Here is a 19,772-nt window from a genome sequence, read left to right on the forward strand (position 1 = left end):
TTCACCAATAACACCAACAAGAGAGGGTCAAAGGGTGAACACTTGTAATTTCTGGTCCATCAGAGCACCAGAGGTTCCACTACGAAAGCTGCGTGTATGGTAACGTTTGCTTACCTTTCCTGCGCAAAAATGGACGACTTGGCGAGAGACACTGCCCTCTTACACGTTATCAACGCCTTTCCTACAGCTGTGGATATCCTTCTGCAGTCTTCAGACTGTCACCAGGTGAACACTTGCCTTCACAACATTACCACCCGGTCCTATACAGTGTGGTTGTTACTGTATCTGATGTACATTGTTTCTTACAAAGTGTAAACAGATTAGTCTCTACCAGACTCAATAGGTCGCTGGAAAAATAGTACAAATCGGCCAGAACAAGACAGGCAATATGCTGGAGGACTTAGTCGGTTTCGGAGTACAGTTTACGACGCGAGGTCGGCTAACTCCTTTGGCATGTTATCTGTCTATTTGGCCGATCTGTACTATTTTTCCAGCGACCTATGCTATGGAGTCTGATAGAGACTTAAACAGATACAGTATCAACTTGGATACAGCGTTACGTTTGTGATAGGCATACACCGTGTGTTCTAGTCAACACCATTTTATCTTGTATACGCTCTAAAGGAAGGCAAGGAGGCTGTAACTTCAGGATTCCTTTCATATTCTAAATGACGTTTTCTTAATCATCTAAAGTGTCGCCTGGTACCAGTGGCCAGTGTGTCTGAAGGAAGTTCCAGTGACGTCATCACGGATACTGTGTATCCAGTGAACGTTGCTGCTGTGGAACAGAACACCAGCAGATTACTGTGCAGGTGGGTCAAAAGCATATCAAATTTTACATCTACGTACGTATACTAACATGATTCCACCAGGGTACATAATTCCGCCACCCTGACATAATACGTCCAAACAGATCTCCAACCCAACGTCCCCCAGTATAATGCACTTCTGTGCCTAAACTGTGCATACCTTGCCGGTGCTGCTCTAGAGATCTCTCAAACCCACTGTTTTTTCAAAGTGACGGATTTATGTAACCCGGCGGATTTGGAGGTTGTACCCGCACATGAGTACGCAACTACAACACGGCTTAGAATACACCATGTCTGAATTGCCTCTGGCATGTTCCCAGATGTGTAGACCGCCATATATACTTTGTAACACGTACCGGTATTCTTTCATCATACTACACGTAGTTCAACTAGTCTAACAGAGTGTACAGATGGGAATCTTATGCAAAAAGGCATCATATCACCGAGGCAAACTATACAGATGTAGACACCATGTACCTTTTCCCTTTATTTGTGCTACATTTGTCTACAGTCTAAGCTACCATTTTGGTGAATATGGACATTACGTCTTGGACATCTCACCAAGGGAGGCATCACTATGTGAGATCTATGTCACACAAGATCCTACAGACACTTATCTGGGTAAGATGTCAACACGCACAGAATCGTCTAAGTTTGATTTTTCATTTTGATAAATGCTGTAATATCACTTCCTCCCTCGGTTTTCCTTTCATTTGTGAAATTTTATGAGGATATTAATTAATCAAACGTTTGTTTCGAATCCTGTGGAATACTTTTGCAATGCATCAGAAACACTAGTATGTCGGCAGATGTATTTTGATGTCATTTTTCAAATAAGAGTTACTCAAACAACTGGATATGATTTTGGAAACAGTTAGACGTTTCAAGTAGCATTCACTACTTTTCGTCAGTGACTCTGAGCAAGATTTGTCGAACAGCAGGTTTTAACCACGAACTAGGAATTGATATGCAAATTGAGAGAAGACCATTTTAGATAGTCTAGACCAATAGGGAAACAGATTAGAAAAGGCCAAGACAAGATTGATGTGAAAGAGACAATTAGCTCCTACTGTTTTGATATAGGAGCTAAAGCTAATTCGCGGGCAAGACTGGGGTTTAATATTTCGTTTCTTTTCCACTATACAGCTATCTGGGTTGCCTGTGGTGTGTACGCCGTGCTTGTATTAGTCCTCAACATTTTCCTGTGGGCCAGAGGGTGATTAATAACACTTTGACACAATTTGCGTTTGTTTCTTCAAGATAAATGTCTCCATTTCCATTTGATTTATTTTCTGTGGAAGACATATTAACTATGTTTGTTTCATATTGTTATTTTTTTTTTCGATAGGAGGCCCTGGTTTACAAAACTTGCTTTCTGGCGAAAAGACAACGATGACACAGAAGGGGGAAGGTCATCGCAGGTAAATAAGATTTAGATCTATCTTCAAAATTCTTGCTAAGTCGTCTTACTAATTAGAAGAGTTTGGATTGTCAAAAAAATGTATTTCTTTTTGCAGGATGTTGAAATGCAAAGTAATCCCACTGCGGAACGCGAACAGAGACCAACGGCAAAGAAAGAACGGCTCCGCTCGTTGGACACTTTTCGAGGGTAGGTTTCAAATCTTTTGCAAATTCTTCTCTACTACTGTAAAGGCAGGAATGTTCGCGGTGGTTTTATGTTCGTGGTTTTCTCGGTGAACTTTCAGCCACCGCGAAACTTTTTCCCCACCTATGACTGTAGCGCTACTATTGTTTCACACACGAACTTAAAACTACCGCAAGCACTGCATTTTCTCACTACCGCGAAAGAAAAAATACGCGAACTTAAATGCATTTACAGTAATCTCTTTTATGTTAAGTATAAAAGCTGTGGCATCACTTGCAACATCTTAAGCACATAACTCAACGCTTGGGGAATAGATTACAGAGACATTGAATGTCGACTACATAATCAATATTGAAGAAAGGGTGAAGGGAAGACTAGCCTCTCAAGTTCATTAATGCTACATGCTACATGTCTATATTATGTCTCTGTATGTTTCAGACTTTGTCTTACCATCATGCTCTTCGTGAACTTCGGTGGAGGAGGGTACTGGATCTTTCAACATCCAACATGGAACGGTAAATATCTACCAACACATGATGTATCTATTCAGATGATCATGGCCTTCATAGTTATGAATCTTTCTTCGTCTCAACTATATTTTTCTTCGGGTTAACTGTGTGAGTACTGAATTTAGTAACATTATGTGACATTGAACAGTACTTCACTCAGCATTATGTAAGCTAATGACATTACTAAATGTTGTTTTCCAGGTCTAACGATTGCCGACACAGTTTTCCCCTGGTAAGCATCTGCCAAACTGAATTTTACCGTCTGCTTGACACCTTGATTAGAAAAACAGACTTACATCTCAACTGCGTGTAACATTAGAACGTTTGTATCAGGTTAGTTTCGTTGAAATGATATTCTTTTCCATAACATAGATATTGTTCGCAAAGCTGCATCATTATACTTCAGCATGTGCCCATCAAACTGTTTGAAGCGTTCACTGGCTTATTTGTTTGTTCTATGTAGGTTTGTCTTCATCATGGGTACATCCATGGGCCTTTCGTTCAGGAGTATGAGAAAGAGAACGTCCACACGAGGCGTTGTATTCAGAGTGATCATCCGAAGCGTCAAACTATTTGTAGTGGGATTTTTCTTAAACGCTGGGCACGGTAAGAGCCAAAGATAAGGACGTTACATAACATGTTAACACGTTGTGTTTGATATATGAGATGGAATTGGCACGGTGTCTACTATTAGTCTACTACCTGGCTAAAACCCGATGTATAATTTGTAAGTACGAAACGCATGTGTATATTTACTTTAGGTCGGAATGATCTAGCCACCGTGCGGGTCCCAGGAGTACTGCAGCGCTTCAGCATAGCTTACCTGGTGACTGGTTTAATTGAATGCTTCGTTGGGAAGGATGGGAAGCCTTCTGATGCACAGTCACGTCTGGTAAGAACTTTCTTCCTGGCTCAGAAATAAACATTCCACGAAGTTTCAGCTTGTATCAATACATTTGTTACTAGACCTAGAGAAATGTACATTTAGAATCACATAACTTTATGCGTCTATGCTCAATTTGAATACCACATTTTAGTTGATAATATCAGTTCATTTGGTAGACTAACGTTTACGAAATGTCATAATACAACATTTACTTCGTTATTTAGCCTTCGAAGTCAGTAGACGCCAAAAGACCAAATGAAAATTATAATATGGTATCATTGTTACATGTATGGTATTGTGTGGCACCGTGTTACATTGTGTGGCATCGTGTGGCGGTAGGGTGTTTCGCCTTCAACCGAGAGGTACCGGGTTCAATACCACTGCTATTCCCCGATGTTGTGCCCTTGGGAAAGGCACTTTACACGACTTTCCTCACTCCACCCTGAGTTCCATGGGTACCTGTCTTCGGTTGGGGAAGGTCGTATTGAGGTCACCTGCTGGCGCCGAAAGGCAGCCGCCCAGACCCTTGCGACAATTCCACAAAGTGCAAGTGTGGAGCAAAATATGTATCTGTTCTGTATTATATGATTGTAAACCCTGCAGCAATTCAGCACTGGCTGCCATTGCACGGGTAATTTCTGACTAATAAACCATTATTATTATGTATGTTTAGACCAACCCAACGCTACAGAAGATTCACAATGCGCTGAGAGACGTTCTGGATAACTGGGCACCCTGGATACTCCATCTGCTCATCCTCATCATGCATCTCATCATCACATTTCTACTTCCGGTCCCAGGATGTCCAACGTAAGTTGGTTATCATTCCATCTACTAGCTAGCAGAAACAAACTTCAAATCTGAACACAGAATATTTGTACAAGTGCAAAATTGTTAAACCATGGCTATAGGTTTGCACTTGGTAACATAGAACAGGGAACAGTCTTGTACCCAATAATTTATTGAAATACGTACCATATTTTTTTTATCTTATCGATTTCCGTTAAAGGCTATCATAATCTATTTTGTTACTAGCTATGGACGGTCGAATTTGATAATAGTGCATACAGTTCGAAATATGCCTGTTTGTTTTCTTGTTTGTTTGTTTGTTTACTTGTATCAAACGACTCTTAATTATAAAGATGTGGTTGAATGTAGACAAAGACGTATTGTATTTGACATGTAGGGGTTACCTGGGCCCAGGAGGACCGTTACTGGGGGATGGAGCGGAGTATCTAAACTGTACAGGCGGCGCTGCAGGGTACATAGACCGACTGATGCTGGGCAGCCACATGTACCAGACACCTACCGTCAGGGTAAGGACTTAGGGCACTTTCATATCCCCTTTCCACTTGGGCGACTACCTCGCTGCGACCGCGTACTGAGACCTGAAATTTGACAGCTTGCTTCACAGATGAGAAATGAATTTTCTTACGCTTTGTTTGTTTTGTTGTCATACATTTGGCACGATATTCAAATTATGAAATCATGGGTTACACATATACAACTTAGGTCGCAGCGAATTCGCAGCGCGATCGCCGTCTAGTGGAAAGGGGACATTAATAACAGTAATGGACTCGTAGTACACGGTCACGGTTTTAGGGTCTCGTCACATTTACCGTAGGATATTCGTACGGTTGCAAACGGAGGCAATTTTGGAACAGTTTCTGGAGTTTTTCGTACAACATTTTGTTGTCCTGTTACCGAAAGGGCTGTCTTAGATCATTGTCCGTGGTTGGTTCTGTCAAAGCCTGCTTGAATGTTCTATGGCATCAGAGTTGTACGACGTCAAACGACGAATGAATGTAGCGGTGTCGTAAGCCACAATGGAAAGCCTGTATCGTTAAGAAAAGTACCACATATTAGCCCTCAGTCAACTTTTCTTTCATATGAATCAATTGCTAGGTATATAAGGAGTTCTTTGTCTCTTTTCTTATGATGTAGGTTCTTTACAAGACACAAGTAGCGTTTGATCCCGAAGGAATTCTTGGCTCTCTGACAACGATTTTCAACTGTTTCCTTGGTCTACAGGTAAATACTTAATAAAAGATATGTCATGACTTACCCGAATTGACACAGTGAACTCAGAAGCTATGAAAATTCTTTAGAATTTATGAGTTATTCTCAACGCATTCATTGAAAGGGCAATCTTTTGTGGTAGGTTTGAAATTCCTATTTATACGTGAATCCCCTTTAAATATTTTCTTACAGGCGGGAAAGATTCTTGTTCACTACAAAGATCACGGCAGCAGAGTCGGTCGATGGGTCATATGGGCAGTACTAGCAGTAAGTGGATATTAATGCATAGGAAAAATGATTTAACTCTTTATAGTAAATACCTTAATGATACCCCGAGCAAAATGAGACACTGAAGTATCCAACACCAATTATATCTATAGTCTGCTGGTACTGAATGTTGTTTGTTGTTACTACAGGGTGTCTTGGCCACGTTGCTGTGCAAGGGGACCAAAAACGATGGGTGGATTCCTGTCAACAAAAACCTGTGGTAGTGTATTTATATGAAATATATGAAGATATATGAAATATGACTTTAGATTTATTTTAGGTCAACCATCGGTATAAGACATTCTATATGAAGTAGTTCACTTAACACTTCAGCTAATACGAGCTCATCTCGAAAATTGAGCAAAAATAACATTCTTGACATTGTGTAGACATTATTATGAGTTTATCACTGACCATTGTTACGTGTGTGTCTTATTGAGACTGCTGTTTTCCCATCCTTCCATTTGTGTATTTCTTCCGTAGGTCCCTGTCGTACGTGTTAGCCCTCTGCTCCATGGCTTATGTGCTGCTGGCTCTGTGCTACCTGGTTGTGGACGTTAAGAAGTGGTGGTCTGGATGGCCATTCTACTGCTGCGGTACGGCTTACTTCTGTTAAAGTTACTCCATTCTACACTTTAAGTATCCTTTGGCTAGTAAGTTATAATTCAATAGATAGTTCAATCAAGAGCAACGTGTCTAAAACATGCATCAATGCAATGCATAGAATAGTGCTGGTATGATAAAATACGCAAATGAAATCTTCTTCTGAAAGCTTTTATATACACTTACCTTCCCTGATTTCGTTTCAGCACCAAGGGCAGTGCCATGTATATGTAGGGCAACTTATCAGCAGAATTACAGTTGCCTATTCAAATGATATCGTGTATGAATTCTGAATTTTTATCCAAAAGAATCTGAACTCTTATCGGTTTGGATGGTCCTACCGTGTTTGACTTGGGTCTATTCTATTCATAAGACAACTTGAATGATATGTGACGGAAACTATGAACATTTTTTTTCTTCACAAGGCATGAACTCTATCCTGCTGTACGCCGGACAGAACATCCTGTACGATTATTTCCCGTTCTACTGGCGCGGAGTTCCTCTGACCCATCCGCATCTCCTGACCATGCACCTGGTGGGCACCACTCTCTGGGTCATTATAGCAGTCTACCTGCACCACGTCAAGTTCTATGTCAAGATATAACAACAGTGTCACACATGATTTTTACAGGTCTGCGTAGCAAAACCTATGCTGGATCCCTTGGCATGTGTGGTGGCCACCATCTTGAATTGTGACGTCACAGGGTCGCCATACTATTTTATTGGAAGGGGTGTTTTTTGGGGTCGCTAGCGTTCTCTCTATTTTTAACAAATCGGCACACAACTATCACATATTCAACTCAAATAAGAATTCAACACCAATTCATATTTATAAAAAGACCCCGCAATCGCTAAACTAACATAGCAAACCTGAAGCATATGTAGCACAAATACTTAACTCTAGTTTTTGTATGATTTCCTTCTTTCAGACCCTTGTCGTGCCTAGTGGCACATATGAAAGCAAGTTTCCTTGCTGTTTCAGTAGCAGGATATATTTTCACAAGAAAGGGTTGCTAGCCCTTCCCCTTTAACGTGCTCGAGGCACCTCCTCAAACACGGGACCCCAATTTTACGTCCCTTTCGAAAGACGGGTGCAGCCCCAACCGAGAGGTCCTGTCCCAGAACTTAAACCAGGGTCTCCCAGTTACCAACTAGTTGGTACCAGGGGCTCAACTGTGAGGCTGCTACCTGTTGATCTATAACTATCATAACGGCTGAATTGTGTGCCAAGACTGTTCTACAAATATTCATATTAATTGGCTATCATATACTAGTACTGGAAGTGCGATATACACGTGTTCTGTAAATAGAGTGTGTACAGCTACAGTACTTAATATTAATGGAGACTACAGACAGCTAACTGCGGAATAGTACCACATGCGTACTACGATACTACCATCGCTTCTTGCTACACTGTAACATCGTTATGGTTGCACTATAAGCATGTAAGTAACAAGACAGTATCCAATGTAGAAATCATGTCAGAATTAGTATCCAATGTAAAAATCATATCAGAATTGATATCAGCAAAATGATGAAACAGAAACATTTTCCCATGTAGTAAAGCATCTTTATCAATTCTCAACATCTGGAGAAAGAATCTATTACGTGTTTGATATTTACAAGCACTGGCCACCAATTGCAATTCAAGTAAGGACAATTAATTCTGTAACCTTCTTCTTGATGATGACCCATTTAGCAACCAAATTTGTAATGATTATAGTAGAAGTCAACAGAGCGAGGGTTAAACATTGACTTTGTATGCCTCTAATAAGGACTAACAAAGACGTGTATGTATTTCAAGTTTAACCTTATTGTTTCATAATCATTCAACATATTTACGTGTACATAACACAACTTTATCAAAGCTTCAACAAATGTTCAGCCTCATTAGAAAAGTAATTACAGACTTGAAGCTTTTCCTCTCAAATTCGCCGAACCCTTGTAACGCTAGTGTAGGCATGCCTATTTGTACTTGAGTGTAGCATTTTCATGATATTAAGTTACAAGGTGAAATATCATAAACCAACATCAACAGAGTAGACTAGCATAAACACAGCAGTTTCCATATCAACTCAATGCAACATCACAATTTGGCAATGTTATCATTCATAATGTCTTCAAGTAAGACTAATCAAGTAAGGCACATTCTCAAATCAACAACGTGTAATACACTAGAAAGGTATACAGTAACAGGAGGGTAATTTTTTTTCTTTCTCACAGAAATACATTGTATGCAAAAATACAGTAACAACACTCAACAGCGTCGGATTTTTTTCAATTATGCAGGTATATGTTTTTTCATAAGGTATGCAGGTATATGTTTTTTCATAAGGTAAGCATGTTGAGCAGCAATTTACAAGTCGCAAGTCTGTTATAAGAAGTTATTACAAATATTTACTTGTAATCATTGAATTGTGAACAAGTTTAATGAGGCACACATCAATTGCATGCTTATTAGCTGCAGAGATGATTTGCAATATACATATATCGATATTGTTGTCATTGTGTATTAAAGACAAGATGTTCACTTTGCTATTCCAATCAAACTTGTGTCATACCATGTGTTTACCATTATAACATGACCATTGACTGTAAAATTTCATTTTTGTGTGCTGCTGGCTACATTCATATTGTACCTTTCAAAAGGTGCAACGATGGGTACCTCACTTCATGGACAGTTTGTCTTCAAAGCAGCATAGAGGGCAAAATAAAGTTACAAACGTGAAGGTATTGTGTGAAGAGGGTCCATCTCATAAATAAGTGGTCAGTTTTTGTGTCTAAACAGTCGTTGTTTCAAATGATAAACTGTACCACTATTTACAACAGAAATATGTTGATTTTTGAGATGACCCCTAACAAATCAGATCTAACTTAAAACAATGCTGAGCACCAGAGAGGACCAAGTAAGATAAATAATAACATGTACATCTGTTCAGAATTGGGCATAATTCTATACAGCATTTTAAAAACACTATCATGACCCCAAAAATTACATGCAAATTTCAAATTCAGCCATAAATTTCATCTTTAATCAGCTATATATCTTACGTCAATGCAATACACCCAATGTACATTATATTTTAATCAATCTTCCAAATAATACTTGTAGGAAGAAAATAATTTGCTTCTTTAACACTCATCACTTAATGCTACTGATTTTACAATAATGGCACAAAGTGGTGGATTAAAGTTTTCTCAAGTAATATTTGGCATTTCCAAGCGCATAGTCACCACACGAGGCACACAAGAATATCTTTAGGTCATCAGTGATGGCCTATGTTCCACTCAGCTTTAGAATTAGATCACAAATAAATTACACAACAGGTAGAAAGAATGCTAGATTTCTTGTGCACAATGCATCTCTTTTCCTAAACTTTAGGCATGCTGACTTCCAAGTGTATCAAAGACACCTAGACTGACTTGCAGAAAACTTGAGCCTAATATTTCTAGGCTTTTATAAGAAATTCTCTTGAATTACATATTAATATTTCATCTTTCCCATGCTTATACAATTTTACCTTGAGTTCATACATGAATGTAGAAAGCTGTACCCTGAAGTGAAAAGCCTTGATGTTCTCAGAATCATCAAATAGCAAACAAGTTCACAAGAAAGCACAGAGAAGCAAGTCCCAGCTTGCCAATGCTAACCCTACACCAACAGAAGCTGCAAGATTTGTTTACAATATCAAAGATTTTTTTTCCCTGTAGAAATCTCGGCCTACACATCCAGCATGTCTTCATCGCTGTCATCATGGTAAGGCCTGACTTCTTCCAGGTGGTTCTCATCTGCTTTGGGTTTGGTTTTCTGGAACGGAGTCAAACAAAGGATAGTTAAAAATACTTTGTACAGTACAAGTCATGTAGATACACTGTACATGTATACGTGGTGCAGTTTAGTTAAACATATCTATTTACAAGTTTTAACTTAAAGCACTTGAAGAAATTGTTCACAGTACTAGTGGCCATTATAGTTCGGATTCTTAATCCTTGGCGCCAAAATGGCAGCCTCCAGACCCTTGCGATTCAGGCCCGATCAATGGGAAAAACAATCTAAGGGACCACCAAAAAAGTATACCATATCCATAAAGGTCAACCGGTCCTTATGCACAGATGGTCACCACTATACACACACGTCAGGTTTGACTGAAGTACAATAGAATATTCAGTCACAGATGAACAAGAAAGGAGATTGATTCAGTGGGAGATCTTAATTTTTCACGAACCTTTTTTCTCTTTGCTCTGTTTTGTTGATGGGACTCAGCATCAAACTCTACCATAAAGTCGTCTGACGCCTCTTCTGATTGGCTGTTGCCACTCTCCTCATCGCTGTCGAGTCCACCCATCAGCAGCGTACCATCCTCGTCACCATTGGACATAAACTGGGGGATAGAAGGTCATGATAAGTCCAAATGAGAAATTATTCTTGTGGCATAAAATACAAGTGTTGTGTACCAGTTTGGTCAGTACTCAATGTCCTAGATCAGTACAAGTCGTAGTATCCAGTACAAGTCATAGTAAGTGCATTTAAGTCCGTGTGGTTTTCATTTCGCGCTAAGGCAAAAATGGAGTGTGGTTTTAAGTTCGCGGCAGCGCTATAGTCACATCATAACCGCTACACAATATTGGACAAAAATGTTTGGGGTGGCTTTAAGTTCGCGGTGAAATGGTCGCTGCGAAAATCGCAAACATAAAAGCACCGCAAACATTTCTGCATTTACAGCTGCTGCTGTGGGGGTTCCTGACATAGGTGGGCGGCAGGCAGCTAGTCTTCACACTGTGTTTCCAGGCAGCTCTGTCCAGTGGGTCAACACTGGTGAGGCTGTACACTTTGACGTCTTTCTTGATACACTCCATTACACTGTAACCTAGTATCTGTATTGACTGGACCTATTGCAGAGGTGGCATGTCATAACTATTAATTCATGTATTTAGACCTTTAGCATGATTAAGTTGGGGATCTGCTCAACCATTGAGCCTGATAACTTGACATCCCAGTCGGCTGTAACTCTACCAGTGGCATGAAAACCTATGTTTAGAAAATTAGAACACCTACTATAGGTTAGAGACATTTTGCTTACCTTAGTATATCTGTAGGTAGGGTGACTATAATCTCCTCTTCTGCAGCAAGACTTCATTTTGAGTACAAATGCTTGTCTGAAATAGGGAATAAAGAATTACTGTAGCAAAGGACATGAAAGAAAAGACATTTAACATTCATCTGGAAATAAAAATCAAATGATCCTGAATACATCTACCAATCAAAGTGAAAATATACCACAGAATTTGAACGGAGATGCCTGATTATTTTGTGACAAAGGCTCTACATTACCAAGCAGAATAACAGTAAGTAACTGTTTTATTACTTCTGGAGAAAAGCGACTACTGGCTAAATCCTTCTGAATCATTGATTTTCAGTAGAAAGAACAAATGTAAAGAGACAGGAAAAAATTAACAGGAAACAAGCAGAGTAACTTCAATTAAAACATAAAGACAGGCACTATAATAGCGCAGCTTTATCGTACTGTACAATAAGCCTGGATTTATAATTTTATGTTATACCTGGGCCGCGAAAACGTTCGATACGGGTGTTCTGGACCGTGTGATAATTTTCCGTATCACACGGGCTTCAATAGAATATATAGAATGCATTTTGAGCGCGCCGAATACCGGATTCGGAGGTTGGAATCAATGTTGTAACAGTTTTTTGTTCGAGGACACAAAACTCCCTCAACTTCTGGTGCATTCCGCATTGAAATGTGTGTTTTCTCAGGTGGCTATGACATAAATAAAATACAACACGGTGTATTCCGCATCACCCTTGGTCCCAGTCCTCCCGCGGGTCGGATTGCCCTCCGGCCTACGGGTGATCCTACCCGTGGTCAGGCTGGTACCTCGGGTGATACGGAATACAACATGTTGTATTCTATATGTACAATAAGTCTGGGTTTAAGTTCTTCCTACCTTCTCTCCTGTTTGTGAAAGATGATGACTAGGACACAGATGACGACTATTGCCAGCATTATCCCAACAACAGTGGCAGCAGAGCTTTTATGCTGGCTGATAAAGTGGTGAATTCCTGTGCCATCGTCCGGCAGGTCTTGCTCAGGTGGTGGGATGGAGCTAGACAAACACACAAGATATAAATCATCATCATCATCATATAAATCATATCATGGAATAATGGAAAACATCTGGGCTATTACGTCTAAACACTTGCTGAGGGGTGTACACATTCTTTATATATCGTACAAGGGCTCGCCCCGTCCTCTGCTGCAGAGGTCGACGGATGATGATGATGATGATATATCTTTTAAATCATGCACAGTAGCATTTCTCTGAATTCCTTTCTCAGATAATAAGGGCACCATGATGTGATAAGGTTTACATTTCTATCTGTCACTGTCACAATACTTTTTTAAAGCACATAATGGAATGTACACAATGCCACATATTACTGTCTTAGTGTATAATGTTACATGCCGTAACTTTTAAGTAATAATCATAAACTTGTTATGAATTCTAGATGTCTAAAATCTGTCTAAATTCAATGCATTCTAATGAAGACTTTTAAATAAAAGGTTGAAACCGGTAAATCGATGTGTCTCAGCCAACGTCCTCCTGACGCCCAATCGATCTGTCTAAATTCAAATTGACCAATGAATGTTTCAAGCAGATGGATGTACAGATGAAGACTTACACACTTTCCTCCACATCATCCTTCAAACAGGCCACGTTGGTGTACCAGTTAAAGATGTACTCACAGTCGTGAGACTCAGAAAAAAACTCCGGCTGGCCCTGTAGAAGAGGGATATAAAAATACCATTTCAAAAAAGAACAAGAAATGGCTATGCCTCCAAATATCAGAGTTGTTAAGTTACCTAGGATTGATGTGTTCAAAAATTCGTATTTTCCTAGAACTATCATTATAGAGAACTATCAGTTGGGGATCCTCACTATATTTGTAAATAGCATGAAACAACGACGCAGTTGGATTTGCAAAGGTCATTCAGTGTAAATGTAACCAGCTGCTGCCGTGCTGCGTGCCTGCCAAGCTGATGCATTACACCGAAGGGCAGTTATACCGAAGGCTATACAGATACAGAATATATATTGATATATTGAAACTGACAGAAAAATCTAACAAATTGACAGTAAAAATAACACTTAACTTACCTTTTGAATGTAATCGGAACAATGGAAGATAATGGTGGTACTGGTCTTCTTTTCTTGTCTTCTCCCACATTTTGTATCAGAAAGAATCTGAACTTCTAGGGCTCCATCTGTAACAATGAGAATGTTACACACTCAGTCATTTGATTTCTGTCATACTCATGAAGACTATGCTATGATTGCCAAACTTCTTAATAAGTGTTCCCGTCTTAAATATTGAAATGAAAAGCTAAACGTACATATGAGACAATATAGATTCTGAAGTATATCAGGTCACAATGAAGAATTAGCAATCTTACAAAGTTTAACACTTATACAAGAGAGTAACATTTAGATAAATGCATTTGATCTAAAACAATCACAATTAATGGGAACGTGCCAGGCCCCATGCATGAAATGCGCGTGGAAAATTTGTCTCTCTACTATTCAACACTGCCTTAGTTACAAACCACAATATTTGACCACATGTGAACACCATATTTTTAAACACATCGATCTGAATAACTGCACATGAAAGTCGGCACAAAGAAGGTATTAATAACAATGTGAATCTTACAGTTTTTATTTACCTTGCATGTAATAATTGATCATGTTTGGTTTGCCCAGAACTTTCATGAAGGAGTCTTTCTCCTTGACTTGGCAAACGGCAGCACCCCTACATGTGTCCTCCTGTATGCCAACATCGTCCATCCTGATATAGTACACGTACACGTCCCTGTTAGGTCTCAGGTCACCGGTCACTCTCCAGGAGTTACTGTCGGGGGAAAATACGTAGTACTGTAAATGCAGACATGTTCACGGTGGTTTTATGTTCGCGGTTTTGGCGGTAAGCTCTTTGCCGCAAACTTAAAATCACCTCAAACATTTTTCTCTCTGTTTCTGTAGCACTACTATTGTTTCAAACGCAAACCTACCGCAAACACTCCATTTTCTTCCTACCGCAAAATTAAAACTGAAGGAACTTAGATGCATTTACAGTAAGTAGAAGCAAAACTGTCTTGAATTGTTTGCAATGGTTTGTCCTTAGAATATTGTTGGTAACACAGGTCTCCGAGCATATTTCAAAGCCCATATTCAGATGCTATTTTGAACAAAGTTACAAAGGACATATTAATATTTTGACACAGTACAGTTGCTGTGAAATGCAGTGGTGTTAGAGTAGCAAGCATAATTATGCAGAGTTTCCCTGGCAGACTCGCATTGGTTAGTAAAGATTTTTGAAATTCAGAACAAAATCCCTAAATCTGTCAAACAAAACAGATCCCCAGTCTACAGTGTTCCAATTCAGCCAGACAAAGCTTAATTTTCAGGCAACAGAAAACAACAATCATGATAGAGAACTCACCCATTGTTATTGTAGAGTTGTGAGATGGGGATGACACTCTGGGAAAAGGGGTCTCTGATCTTTCCACTATCATCAGGTGTGACAGCCTGTCTGTGAATAAAACGATAAAAGCAAATTTAGTCTTGAAGACAAAAGTTACCAAAAAAATACAATGATTGTGACTGTACAAAAGCGTTGGAATTTGTAGTGCATGACATTGTGTAGTAAACATTGTGCAAACATTTTAATTGGCAAATAATCAGGGCTGTCTCTCACTTTGAATTTTTTTCCATCACTCATTGTATGGGAGGTAGATGATTGTTAAATCTGTCATTTTGTTTGTTTGTTTGTTTGAACCTTTGTTTATTCATGATAAGCTCAAATCGGCACGCAGGCCGCTTTTCATTGAGGTCATGAGGGAAGAGGTAAGGGTCAGATACAATATAACAGAGATACACAGTCATTTGAGTCCTAATAACTCTATCAACATATATCATTACATATCTATGGTACAACAATATACAATTGCTACAACATGCAACATATAGTAGGGCAAAAGCTGGTTCATGGTCCGTGTCCGTTTGTTTAGTTCATTTCCGTTACTTCAAGAGTCTCTTAAAGGAGGTCAGATTCGGATCCGTACGTGTGTCTACAAGCTTACGAAACCCATTTTCATCAATTTCATATCCTGTAGTTCAGATTTTTGGGATGGACAGGGTACAAATTTTTTCTGTCCCAACAAGCAAATTTCCATCCCGGACAGAGGGACAGGTCCTGGAGAAAGCCCTGCAAATGATTTAATATCATTCTCTATGATTAAAGACTTTACCTCTCTGTTGCACAAGCGATGGCGGACCTCCAGTTGACCACAAAGTGGCATCTCCCGTCGCTGTCTATACTGTGCAGCTGTGGTCCTCCCACCGTGGAGCCGCAGGAGAACTGGATCTCGATGGAGGCCGAGTCGCTGTTAGACCTGCGTGAGTGGTCGTCACACACCCCTGCCTCACCCTCACTGTACACAACCTTCAACCCTGTGTCTGAGGGTATAGAAAGAGGGGACAAATATGTTTAAATGGTCAGTAAAATACATGTATATGAATATAGGGTGAGGAGATGTCATTTTTCCCCATTGGAAAAAAATTAAGATCATACATTGCAATAATTATTAAAACAGAGAACTGAAACAGTAAATAATTATGATTGTTGTTAACCGAAACTGCTTAGAAAAAGCCCATGTTGACAGTAACCTAAAGATCACTTGAAAATAAAACAGTTGTAATGTGATCCTTTCAAGACTGTATGTACAGCAGATTTAGATTTTAGATTAAGTAGATTTCTGAATAGCTCCTGTCCTTGGTGCTGAAACGCAATCAAATCTCAAAATAAAACAGTAACTGTTGTAAAACCCTATGTGATCCTTTCAAGACTGTATGTACAGCAGATTTAGATTTTAGATTAAGTAGATTTCTGAATAGCTCCTGTCCTTGGTGCTGAAACGCAATCAAATCTCAAAATAAAACAGTAACTGTTGTAAAACCCTATGTGATCCTTTCAAGACTGTATGTACAGCAGATTTAGATTTTAGATTAAGTAGATTTCTGAATAGCTCCTGTCCTTGGTGCTGAAACGCAATCAAATCTCAAAATAAAACAGTAACTGTTGTAAAACCCTATGTGATCCTTTGAAGACTGTATGTACAGCAGATTTAGATTTTAGATTAAGTAGATTTCTGAATAGCTCCTGTCCTTGGTGCTGAACACAATCAAATCTCAAAATAAAGCAATAACTGTTGTAAAACCCTATGTGATCCTTTGAAGACTGTAGCTACTGAACAGCAGATTTAGATTTAGTAGATTTCTAAATAGCTCCTGTCCTTGGTGCTGAAACACAATCAAATCTCAAAATAAAGCAATAACTGTCGTAAAACCCTATGCGATCCTTTCAAGACTGTAGCTACTGAACAGCAGATTTAGATTTAGCAGATTTCTGAATAGCTCCTGTCCTTGGTGCTGAAACACAATCAAATCTCAAAATAAAACAGTAACTGTTGTAAAACCCTATGTGATCCTTTCAAGACTGTAGCTAATGAACAGCAGATTTAGATTTAGTAGATTCCTGTCCTTGGTGCTGAAACACAATCAAATCTCAAACATTGCTTTCAAAGAGCTTTTGTTCTGTTACATTATGATAAGTTTGTAACACAAGTTTATGATAACATGTAAGATGTGCTTACCATCCACGTTCATAGTCTGAGAGCTGACCACTCCCAGATTATCAACTGTACCATCAGGCCTCTGTCTACAGGCAGCAGCATTGGGGTCACATCCTGTAGAGAACAGAAATAAAGGCATGTCATAATCAGTATCAATAAGTCTTTGACAAAATACACTGAAAAATGTGTTGATAAAGCTTAGACATCCAGGTAATAAGATACGCAAAGCAACAGTTACTCCTGCAATATGATTGGATACGTTTTTGAAAAGGTCAGACATTTCAGGTATCATCTACTACTTTACTCAGTGATTGGAGGAAGATCTTACTAGGTTCACCAGGTCTCTACCAAAAACTATGAGTTTACATATATCATGTAAATGATGGAAGTGCATTAAAACAAATTTGAAAAGGTAAGCAAATTGATTTGCTTTCTTTCCGTATGCACATCTTTGCAAACAAGCTGACTATATGAACAAATATACATGTAGGACAACATATTAATACTAAATTTCTTTGATTCATAAAAAGATCCTCCAAAACCACAGAATGAAAATTCTGCCAAAATCTTTGCAGTAGATACAGCATTTGCAGTGCTAGAATTGCCACTAGCTGATAGAAGTGAAAATAAAAGAAAACCATATTACATACTTGGTGGTCCCTGGTGCACAGGCTGACACAGGTTGAGGTAATACTTGTTGCCAAACTTGTCCCTGAACCTCCAGCTGTTGGTCTCCTGTGAGAGGAGGTTGAGATCGTAGGTCTGTCCGTTCTGGTTGATGGCGCAGGGCTGACTGGCCGGCGGACAGGCTAGGGATGTCTTCCACATGAAGGTGTACAAGCATCCTGTCACCTGGAGAAAAAGAGAGACAATGTAGAATAACAGTTTTTTCTTAATTTGTTTTTAGACTGATTTTATTCACATCTTTAACAAAATTATACATCATACATAATTCAAGACAATTATCTAATAATAAAACTTTGCATGTATTATACATTATGAACTATGTACAAAATCAAACATATATATCAATAATGTTCTAAGATGTCTTTTGTACATTTCTAAAGTGCTGTCAAAAAATGTGAAAATATTAGACTTAGGACTGATTTTCAGGTGAAATATTAACAATATGCATGAAAAAGTATCTGGCTGAAAATATGTTATCAAAGAGAATCCTGGAAAGTTTTGCCAACTATATTATGAGAGTCAATTATAGCAGTTGGAAGGAAAGCTGCTCAACTAAATTGGATGTGGGGATTGTGGACATTTGTACATGTACTTACACTGAATATAGCAGGCTGGCTGTTCTGTTCATCAGCACACTTGAATATGATGTTGGTTCTGTACTTCTCACTGCCTCTACATGTCGTCCCGTCACTGTAGGACAACGTCAGAAGATTTCCCTCGTACTTGAAGGTCTGGGTGTTAAACTTGCCGGCTGAGATCTTCTTCCCATCTGCTAGGGTTACGCACACGGCAGTGTCAGAGTCACATCCGGATCTGGGAACGGTGCCACAGACGTTCAGGCTGTACTTACCACCTTGCACATTGTCCTCCACCTAAAGATATGATAAGAAACAGATCTTAGGTACTACAAAATGATGTACCAGAAAATCAAAGATAGTCCAAGACATGCATTGACTGCTTGCCAAGTACTACCCAACATTTACTTCCTTCTACGTACTATATCTGATCCCTCTATTATGGAATACCTCCATTAACTTTCATCTTTACAACATTGGAAAACCTCTTCTTCGATACCCCCAGATGACCCCATCAGGGGCAAAGTTAGGGAGAGGGAGGGGAGGCCCTGGGCTAGGGCAGGCCTCCAGTCTCGCTCTGAACAACCAAACTGAGAATGGTGTTACAAATGAGGCAGGCAGGGCATTCCCTGTTCTTGCAACTTTTCACTTAGTCTAGTAAGAGCTGTAACTACAGTAAAATCTTAAACTTGATGATGTACAGTAGTTATTTGCATGTTCCATAATATAATGATGGCGGCCATCTTGGTTTTGTCGCAATGCTGAGGACAGTGTGTTATCGTCTTTTTCAGCCCAAAGTCCACTATCTATGAAGGGCTTTGGCTGGTTTAAAACAAAAAGGTGTTGATTTCTTCGTTTCAATTGAAAATTTAGCGAATTTTATGACAGTGACACTGTGTTTTTGTGAGCTTCCAGGGCTCGGATTGAGTTCTTGGGCTCAAAATCTAAGGTTGCACACGGCGCTACCTGGGTCTATAGAATTAACTTGGGCCAACCGAAATATTGTTGCGCTGTGCAACTGCGCAACCGGGTATTTTGCACCCTGCTATTGCATTCATAAACCACTACTTTTAATAATTAAAACTTAAGAGAATGCAGCATG

General features: G+C 39.3%; 2 protein-coding genes across 2 annotated transcripts in view; one reads left to right on the forward strand and one right to left on the reverse strand.

The window, feature by feature from the left end:
* The first annotated feature begins 129 nt into the window (after window positions 1-129).
* LOC136444111 (heparan-alpha-glucosaminide N-acetyltransferase-like) lies at window positions 130-7,972 on the forward strand. Its single transcript, XM_066441638.1, has 15 exons — window positions 130-225; window positions 694-812; window positions 2,158-2,230; window positions 2,327-2,418; window positions 2,854-2,930; window positions 3,126-3,156; window positions 3,388-3,530; window positions 3,686-3,816; window positions 4,484-4,620; window positions 4,997-5,126; window positions 5,755-5,841; window positions 6,022-6,096; window positions 6,246-6,316; window positions 6,580-6,692; window positions 7,125-7,972. Exons 1-15 carry the CDS (start codon window positions 130-132, stop codon window positions 7,301-7,303), a joined length of 1,554 nt encoding a protein of 517 aa, XP_066297735.1. The 3' UTR covers window positions 7,304-7,972.
* Window positions 7,973-9,845: 1,873 nt separating this feature from the next.
* The window catches only part of LOC136436605 (cation-independent mannose-6-phosphate receptor-like), a 42,610-nt gene continuing 32,683 nt past the window's right edge, over window positions 9,846-19,772 (reverse strand). The window contains exons 31-42 of the mRNA XM_066430725.1: window positions 18,692-18,967; window positions 18,059-18,260; window positions 17,430-17,522; window positions 16,026-16,233; window positions 15,218-15,307; window positions 14,442-14,626; window positions 13,876-13,982; window positions 13,400-13,497; window positions 12,664-12,822; window positions 11,781-11,856; window positions 10,926-11,081; window positions 9,846-10,507 (exon numbers count right to left, since the gene is read on the reverse strand). Of these exons, the coding sequence (XP_066286822.1) occupies window positions 10,421-10,507; window positions 10,926-11,081; window positions 11,781-11,856; window positions 12,664-12,822; window positions 13,400-13,497; window positions 13,876-13,982; window positions 14,442-14,626; window positions 15,218-15,307; window positions 16,026-16,233; window positions 17,430-17,522; window positions 18,059-18,260; window positions 18,692-18,967 (1,737 nt within the window). The 3' untranslated portion in view covers window positions 9,846-10,420. The remainder of the gene's footprint in view (window positions 10,508-10,925; window positions 11,082-11,780; window positions 11,857-12,663; window positions 12,823-13,399; window positions 13,498-13,875; window positions 13,983-14,441; window positions 14,627-15,217; window positions 15,308-16,025; window positions 16,234-17,429; window positions 17,523-18,058; window positions 18,261-18,691; window positions 18,968-19,772) is intronic.

Source organism: Branchiostoma lanceolatum, chromosome 1 (genome assembly GCF_035083965.1).
Source record: "Branchiostoma lanceolatum isolate klBraLanc5 chromosome 1, klBraLanc5.hap2, whole genome shotgun sequence".
Taxonomy (NCBI): domain Eukaryota; kingdom Metazoa; phylum Chordata; class Leptocardii; order Amphioxiformes; family Branchiostomatidae; genus Branchiostoma; species Branchiostoma lanceolatum.